The sequence below is a fragment of the Agelaius phoeniceus genome, chromosome 2 (genome assembly GCF_051311805.1).
Source record: "Agelaius phoeniceus isolate bAgePho1 chromosome 2, bAgePho1.hap1, whole genome shotgun sequence".
Classification (NCBI taxonomy): Eukaryota; Metazoa; Chordata; class Aves; order Passeriformes; family Icteridae; genus Agelaius; species Agelaius phoeniceus.
The window spans coordinates 117714075-117722225 of NC_135266.1; the positions used below are offsets into that span (position 1 = coordinate 117714075).

The 8151-nt window shown below is 59.6% G+C and overlaps 2 protein-coding genes and 1 long non-coding RNA gene across 4 annotated transcripts in view; 2 read left to right on the forward strand and 1 right to left on the reverse strand.

The window, feature by feature from the left end:
- The window catches only part of C2CD3 (C2 domain containing 3 centriole elongation regulator), a 37094-nt gene extending 33494 nt beyond the window's left edge, over positions 1 to 3600 (forward strand). The window contains exon 33 of the mRNA XM_077174637.1: positions 2922 to 3600. Within this exon, the coding sequence (XP_077030752.1) occupies positions 2922 to 3206 (285 nt within the window). The 3' untranslated portion in view covers positions 3207 to 3600. The remainder of the gene's footprint in view (positions 1 to 2921) is intronic.
- LOC129117577 (uncharacterized) overlaps positions 1 to 8151 on the reverse strand; it is a 444593-nt gene that overhangs the window by 423870 nt on the left and 12572 nt on the right. The gene's annotated exons all lie outside the window — the stretch shown is intronic.
- LOC129133769 (putative mitochondrial transporter UCP3) lies at positions 3750 to 7300 on the forward strand. Of its 2 annotated transcripts, XM_077174638.1 has the most exons (7): positions 3750 to 4312; positions 5344 to 5482; positions 5598 to 5808; positions 5994 to 6191; positions 6354 to 6455; positions 6544 to 6724; positions 6865 to 7300. In XM_077174638.1, the coding sequence occupies exons 1-7, from the start codon at positions 4041 to 4043 to the stop codon at positions 6968 to 6970; spliced, it is 1209 nt and encodes a 402-aa protein (XP_077030753.1). In that variant the 5' UTR covers positions 3750 to 4040; the 3' UTR covers positions 6971 to 7300. The 2 variants fall into 2 exon arrangements, with proteins under 2 accessions (XP_077030753.1, XP_054509418.1); XM_054653443.2 differs by lacking the exon at positions 3750 to 4312 and having other exon boundaries at positions 5142 to 5482.

Here is an 8151-nt window from a genome sequence, read left to right on the forward strand (position 1 = left end):
TCACAGGGAAGAATTTCTTCCCAGTGTCCCATCTAGCCCTGCCCTCTGGCAGTGGGAAGCCATTCCTCTTGTCCTGGCACTCCAGGCCCTTGGCTAAGGTCCCTCTCCAAATGCAGTGGTATTTCCCCCCACCACCACCTCTAGGAATATTCCAGCAGGATAAGAAACTTACATGGAAACCAGTTTTACTCAGAATTATTCATACTTGTGTGTACATACACTTACCTTCAGTGTGAATTAGAAATAACACAGCCTTGGGCAGGTTCACAAAAAGAGCATTTATCCAAAAATGCCAACAGCAGCAGCAGCCAAAACATCCTTTCTTGCTTGTGTTGTTTCTCCTTGACCTGCTGCATCTTTGTGACTCTCTTGCTGGAAAGCAGGATCAGGTGGCAGTGCCAGGGTAGGTTGTGGCCTGTTCACACAGATCTGTTCACCCTCCATCCCTGTGCACAAACAGAGCTGAGCCACAGGGCTGAACCGTCCTCTGCCCCAAGCCTAGAATTCCCTGACCTTGGAAGAGGCTGTGCCCCCCACCATGGCCTGTAACTCCTGGATCTGCTCTAGCCCAGCCCCTGGCACTCAGTAATGCCTGGCTGGTTCCAGTCCCAGTGCCATTCCTGCAGGGAGCAGAGTCCCACCATGGCCTGTAACTCCTGGATCTGCTCTAGCCCAGCCCCTGGCACTCAGTAATCCCTGGCTGGTTCCAGTCCCAGTGCCATTCCTGCAGGGAGCAGAGTGCAGCGTGACCCACGGTGCACGAGTGCCCTTTCCTCCTGCACCTTCCCAAGGAACACATGTGCTTCCTGGCTGAGCCCCAGGCACTTGAAGCCTGACAGACAGACAGGAGGACACCTAGGAAGGGCACTGACCTGAGCCTGTTCCTGGGTGAGGAGTGCTGTAAACACGACATTTCAGATGTGTGCTCTGGAAACTATGCAGCAGGATCAGACTGGCAGCCAGAATCTGCCTCTGAGGTGAGTCAGAGGAAGGTTTGGAGTCCAAAAAAAGAGCAAGGAGCTGGGGAAGGGGCTGGAGCCCCAGGAGGGGCTGAGGGAGCTGGAAAGGGGCTCAGCCTGGAGTCCAATAAGAAAGGGAAGTGTTTTAAAGTATTTTGCCCGCAGGGTCCTGGTGCTGTTTCTCTTGGGAGGGAGCTGGGCACTTTAGGGGTATTAGATGTTAGGAGGGAATTACTGACTGTGAGGGTGGGCAGGCCTGGCACAGGGTGCCCAGAGCAGCTGGGGCTGCCCCTGGATCCCTGGCAGTGCCCAAGGCCAGGCTGGACAGGGCTTGGAGCACCCTGGGACAGTGGAAGGTGTCCCTGCCATGGCAGGGGTGGCACTGCAGGGGGTCTAAGGTCCTTTCCCACCCAAACCATTCTGGCATTCTGTTCCTTACATTGGAAATGGGAGGTGCTGGCTCTCCATCCCTGGCTGTGCAGGACACGTGGGATATGGGAAAGGGGAGCTGTGGGGAGGCAGGAAATGCAGTTTCATGCACCTTTGAAATGGGGTTAGTTGGCAGATGCAGGGAGTTTCCTAGAGAGATGCTTTCAGATGCTGTACAGAACTCAGGGATCCGCACAGAGCCTGGTCACTGCCCGTCTCCTGCCACTCCTGACCTTTGGGCTGCTCCTTGGACAGCAAACAGTGTGGGAAGGATGAGCTGCTGTCCTGTCTCTGGACAGCCCTGTCCAGGGCAGGTGCTTTGCCCAGCAAGCAGCTCTTTCTACTGGGTTTTAAGCTTCTTCTGTGGCCAGGCCTGCATTTAATCTCTCTTGGCTCCTTGTATTTTGGGTTAGGAAATTCACCCTGGAGAATTGTTAGGAAGAGCAAAGCAAAGGTTCTCCTAATTATCCATGTCTCTTATTTCTTTTCTTCTTAAGAACAGAAGTGTTTTAAAGTATTTTACCTGCAGGCTGGATTGCACAGGTTATCAAAGACAGGGACTCTCCTATTCCCAAAAAAGCCATTTCCCTCTCCAGACAGTGCATCTCAAAGTGCACCAAATGAGGGTCCTGGAGCTGTTTCTCTTGGGAGGGAGCTGGGAACCTCAGGAGACCTTTCCCAAGGCTCAGGGAAGCAGCCCAGGGATGTAGGTGAAAGGCCAGCTTGGCAGATCAGTTTTCCAAAGGACATTCCTGGCCCCCCATCTTCCTCCCTTAAAGGCTCCAGGAGCAGGATTGCTTTTCTCAGTGCTCCACAGGCGCTGCCCAGCTCTACACTAGCTGGGGAGAAATGTGGTTTTGTGTGTGCTGAAATTACTCATCTTCTGGTGCTGCTGGAGCATCAGGGACACAGCCAGGCTGCTGGGGGGCTGCTGGCAGGGCACAGAGGAGATGACACCAGTTAAACCAGGGCTTGGGTCCCTGCAGGCACCTGAGCCTGGCCCACCCGTTTATCATGAACTCACAGGGATGGTTTGGGCTGGGAGGGACCTTAAAGCTTACCCAGCCACAGCTGCTCTGTGCCAGGGCCTCAGCACCCTCACAGGGAAGAGTTTCTTCCCAGTATCTAATCTAATGCTCTCCTCTTTTAGTTTAAACCCCTTCCCTGCCTTGTCCTGTCAGCAGGCTTAAGATTTGTTCTTGATGGAGCATTGCCTCTCCCCTGTGAGATTTGGTCTTCATGGTTCTGGAAATTACAGAGTAAAATAACAATGAAAAGCCAGAATGCAGTCAGGTCCCAGTGACTACAGCACTGCCATTGCTTTGGCTCCATGCAGAGAGACTTTGGCCAGGGGTGGGCACTCACAAGGTCAGAGGTCACACACCAGGGCCCCGTTCTGGGATTCAGATAATTCTCTTTCTCACTGGGGTGGTTTTTCCTGTGCATTCAGCTTGCCACCCTGTGCACAGCCCTGTGGCTGGCCACGACACAACACCAGAGCCCTGAGCCCTGGTGCCTCTCTCCCCAGGGCAGGAGTGGAGCAGTGCCTGCAGGGATCCCCTACCGAAGAGCAGCTCGCCCCAGGCCCAGCGCCCAGCTCTCCGAGGAGGAGGCCAAGAGAATCGCCAGGATCTTCTCTGCTCAGCTCTCCAAGAAGGAATAGCGCTGCCCCGAGGCCCTGCACAGCACAGCCTCCTCACCATGCACGGGCTAAGGCAGAGCCCCCCTGGGAAGGGGAGGGGGAGGCCGCAGCTTTCAGGCCCTGCTTTTAGTTTGCCTAATTGGTTGTTAATTAATCCCCTGTTTAGAAGGGCCTAAAGCCTGTGGTCACCCACAGGGAGCTGTGTCCTGTAGGGGCAGGTCTCCAGTGAGACACACTCCTGTGGGTAATCCACAACCTGTTATCTGCTCTCCAACTAGCCCAGTTTTAGGATTTATTCCTGTGAAATAGCCCTTTCAAAAACAGTTGGTGGGCAGCACAATTCTCTGTTTCCACAGGTGCCCAAAGTGCTTGTGTGAACACAGGCCAAGGACACATAAATTCTGGTGGGTGTACAAAAGAGGGTGACTGGAAAGATGAGACTTTTATATTTATATTTAAATTATTTTTGTACACCTTTCAGAGAACAGACTTTGATGCCAACAGAGCTCAGTTATTTTTGTACTGCTATCTCCAGTGTTTGTTTCAATAAAATCCCCTTTTTTCTTGTCAGCCCGTGCAAAGTCTCCCTATGGCAGGGCAGGAACCTTCCTCAAGAGTAGACAGGAGTCTCTCCCACATGAGCTCCAGGTCAGAGAAGTGCTGCTGGAAGCTGGGGTGGCCAGGAGCACATGGAAAGAGCAGGGCTTTGCCAAGGAGTCGAGTATCAGCCTGCAGCACAGCCCCATGCGGGCCAAGTCACTTCAATCTGAGCTGCTTTTCAAGCCGTGCCTGGAATTCAGGATTTCAGCAGCCAAAGGATCAGCCTCCCTTTTTTCTCCCACTTCTGCAGCAGTGTTTTTTCCAGGGGACACCCTGAAGGCGTCAGCCACCACTGGCACAGCTTGCCCTGTGCTTGTGGCCCCTTCCCCTGTCCTTGCTGTGTGGGGATGGAAGGCAGAGGCACCCAGTGTCCCCTGGAAGGACAGGAGTGACGTGCAGGCTGCTTTCTCATGGTGGCATGCCCAAAAAAGATTGGGGCAGGATGCCAGCTGGGCTGGGCTGGCTGCCACAGAGGAGGTCACAGCACTGACCCCGAGCTGTATCTCGGGCATGAGGTAAACACGTCTTCCTTTCAGGTTGGGTCAGCCATGGAGCCGGACAGGAAAACAAGGCAGGAGCCAGCTGGAGAGGGCTGTTGGTGCCAGGCAGCTTTGCTCTGGAGCCGAGGGATGGGGCAAAGGTGGCTCCAGGTGTCAGGGCCTCGTGCCCAGCGAGCTCAGGTGTGAGTGTGGAGGCGCAGGGCACATCCTGAGGGACCCTTCTGCCTGTGGGGCTAACGAGCACCAAGGGTTAAACTCAGGGTTTTTAAAGGAGGCAAAGGGGTCTTTCTTCACTCCAGCCTCTGAGCCCAGCCCCTCCTGGCAGCCTCAGACCCAGCGCTCAGCCACGCTCTGAGGGTGCCATGGGTTTGGGGGTGGATGTCACTCCAGGGTGCTCACCCAGCCCCACAGGAGCTTGGGAACATGTTCCACCATGCAGGGACAATCCTGCTGGGAGCTCAGCAGCTCTCTGGGGTGGATTGAGGCTCGTGGTCTGTGTCAGGCAAAGGGATCCAGCCTGCCCTGCACAAGAGCCCAGTGCTGCACTGCCCTCAAACCACTTGGTGAGCCTTGGGGTGAGGGTTTCTGCATCTCGTCCTTCCCAGAGTGGTTTTAGGGTAAAAACCCACATTCCTCCCCAGGCCAGTGCAGGGGGTCTGGGCAGGACCCCCCTCCCCATGCCTGAGCCCCGGGAGGGGGCAGGGGGCTGAAGCAGCCACCTCAGTCGGGTGCCAGGTGACCCAGTCCCATCAAGTGAAATGCCACCGGGGGAGCACTGTTTTCCTGTCACCCGATCCTGGCTGCTGCAATGTCCTGGGTGCTATATAAGGGTGGGGCCAGGGGGCCGGCTCCCAGGCACTGCCTGTGCAAGGCAGGAGCTGGAACACCGAGGTCCCTACGGTGAGGGCACGGAGGGACGTGGCTCGGGCAGGTCACTCGGGCGAGATGATCTCACCCAGCGTCCCCTCTTGTGCCTGGGGTGGGACAGGGAAGGGTGGGCATTGGTGATCCCATGCTGAGCAAGCCCCGTGCCTCAGTTTCCCTGCGGTAGACGGGAGCAGACAGGGCAGGATATGGATTTTGGGACTGACCAAAGGCACCAAGAGCCACCACGGCACATCATCATCCCCTCGGTCGCCGAATAGGACAGCCACGTGAAGCCCTGTCCTGACGCACGCCGCTGGCTGCCCCACAAACCCTCCTCTCCTTCCAGCCCCTGCGCCACCATGGTGGGTCTGAAGCCCCCCGAGGTGCCCCCGCCGGCCGCCGTGAAGTTCGTGAGCGCGGGGATGGCGGGCTGCATCGCCGACCTGTGCACCTTCCCCCTGGACACCGCCAAGGTGCGCCTGCAGGTACGATCCCAAACCCCGGGCAGAGGGAGCGACAGGGAGCATCCTGGGACTGCCCCGGAGCTGGGCGCACCTGGGGGGGAGCAGAAGGTGGGGTGACACGGTGGGCACCCCGCAGATCCAGGGCGAGGTGAGGATCCCCCGCACGGTCAGCTCGGTGGAGTACCGGGGCGTTCTGGGCACGCTGAGCACCATGGTGAGGACGGAGGGAGCGCGCAGCCTGTACAGCGGGCTGGCAGCCGGGCTGCAGCGCCAGATGAGCTTCGCCTCCATCCGCATCGGCCTCTACGACTCCGTGAAGCAGCTCTACACCCCCAAGGGCGCTGAGAGTGAGTGTGCGGGAATTCCCCGTGCCCCCCTTCCCGAGGCACTGCCCTTTCCCAGAGAGGAGCTCGCCCTGGGGGCACAGCCCCCCGAGATGCCCCTCTGTGCGGCACCGCAGGCCACTCACCCTGGGGTCCCTGAGGGCTGGGGGTCCCGCAGGGCCGGGTGTCCCAATACCTGTCCTCTGCAGACACAGGCATGGCCACGCGGCTCCTGGCTGGCTGCACCACGGGCGCCGTGGCCGTGGCCTGCGCCCAGCCCACCGACGTGGTCAAGGTGCGGTTCCAGGCCAGCGGGGCGCAGTGGGACAGCGCCCGGCGCTACAGCGGCACCGTGGATGCCTACCGCACCATCGCCAGGGAGGAGGGCGTCCGCGGCCTCTGGAGAGGTGGGTCTGGGAACGGGATGCGGGGGCAGTGGAATGGAAATGGCGACGAGGAAGGGCAGAAGGACGGGGGCAGAGGGCTGGGGCACCTGCCCAGGATGCTCCAGTCGGGGCGGTGAGCAGCAGTCCCAACGCCACCACCCTCCCTCCCTCCCTCCCGCGCAGGGACGCTGCCCAACATCGCCCGCAATGCCATCATCAACTGCGGCGAGCTCGTCACCTACGACCTGCTCAAGGACGCGCTGCTGCGGGCGCAGCTCATGACAGGTGAGCACGGCGCGGGGGACACGGCCGGGCGCCACCCCTGTCCCTCTGTCCCTGCAGCGCCCAACGCCCGGCTCTGCCCCTCCCTCAGACAACGTCCCGTGCCACTTCGTGGCCGCCTTCGGCGCCGGCTTCTGCGCCACGGTGGTGGCGTCGCCGGTGGACGTAGTGAAGACGCGGTACATGAACGCCAGCCCCGGGCAGTACCGCAATGCCCTGAGCTGCCTGCTGGCCCTGCTCATGCAGGACGGCCCCGCCGGCCTCTACAAGGGGTGAGTCGAGCTCCTGCCTGCGGTCACCGCACGGGCACAGAACCCCAAAGGCCCCAATCCAGGTGCAGGGCTCGGGGGAGGGATCCCCGCTCTGGGGATGTCCCCGGCACGTCCCCTCAGCCCCGCTTTTGCCCGCACAGCTTCGTCCCGTCCTTCCTGCGGCTGGGCTCCTGGAACGTGGTGATGTTCGTGTCCTACGAGCAGCTGCAGCGGCTGATGGTGCTGGCACGGCCGGCGCTGGCCTGAGCCCCCGGCGGCCCGGGCCGGCCCGGCGAGGCTCACATCAATTATATTAATTGCCCGAGCGCCGGGGAGCAGCGGAGCCACAGGCCCGGGGAGGGACCCGAGGGACGCGAGGAGAAGGATGCTGTAGGAGGAGAAGCGTGGGAGGACAGAGGTTTTCGGAGAAGAGTTCTAAGGGACGGAGGAAAAAGTGTTTGTTGGCTTTCCAGGCGGGAAGAGCAGCACTTCCCGAGGGCGGTGGTGTGGGCAGGCGGGACCAAGCTGAGGGCCAGGGAATTCCCGTTGTTCCTTACTGGCGCTTCCAATAAATCGCCCCTATGGGGTCTGATCACAGCGTGGCTCAGGATTTCTTTTTGGGGTGCTCAGGATCATTATGCCAGCTCTACATGTGACACCAGTCAGGCTGACATTCTCTCTCATTTCTGCTGCACTGAACAACTTCCCATTGATCTCTAATTATTCAGGTCATTGTCACCATCACGAACAGCAGCTCAACCTTCTGCCCTGCCAAGGCAGCAGATCCTTGACCCACAGCCATCTCTCTAAAGCCTCAGATGGTCCCTTTATAGGACAGTGAAGATGTGTATCCTAAGCAGGAGAGGACACAGAATTCCCTTTCCCCGTTTCCCAAGCATAAGACGGTTGGGAATTGCTTTCTTCCCACGGGTCACTGGCAGGAAAAAGGTTCCCTCTGCTATCACTCCATCTTTAGCACCCCCATTTATTTGTCACAGATGCTCAGTTCTATTTCGGGGACTCCCGTCACACAGCTGATGACTGTGACCAGAAGCACATTCCCAGGCGGTTTTTTCCCCCTGGGAGCAGCAGGAATGCCCAAGGGCGGCTGCTGTCCCGGGAGAAGGTGGCAGGGCCGCGGTTCCGCCCTGCAGAAGGCGGGGCCGCTCTCTCTGCCCCGTCCCGGTGCCGGGATCGGGGACAATGCCCCGGCTCGGGCGGCAGCGCCGGGAGCGAGCGAGCGGAGGGGACGGAGGCGCGCAGGGGCCGCGCGGGCGGTGGCACCCACGGGGGCCGTGCGCGCTCTCGGCGCTGCCGCGGGGACCCCGGGCCCCTGGGCGGGACGAGTTTGTGCCGGCACTTGCGGCTCCCTGGGACCGCGCTCCGTGGAGCGAAACCCGCGCCGCGCTCCCGGCTGCGGCTCTGTGGGACCGGCTCCGATCCCGGGA

Coding starts and splice junctions, on each gene's coding strand:
- LOC129133769 (XM_077174638.1), top strand. CDS start 4,041: ATGGTGGCATGCCCAAAAAAGATTGGGGCAGGATGCCAGCTGGGCTGG. Junction 5,809..5,993: donor CACCCCCAAGGGCGCTGAGA/GTGAGTGTGCGG, acceptor TGTCCTCTGCAG/ACACAGGCATGGCCACGCGG. Junction 6,192..6,353: donor CGTCCGCGGCCTCTGGAGAG/GTGGGTCTGGGA, acceptor CCTCCCGCGCAG/GGACGCTGCCCAACATCGCC.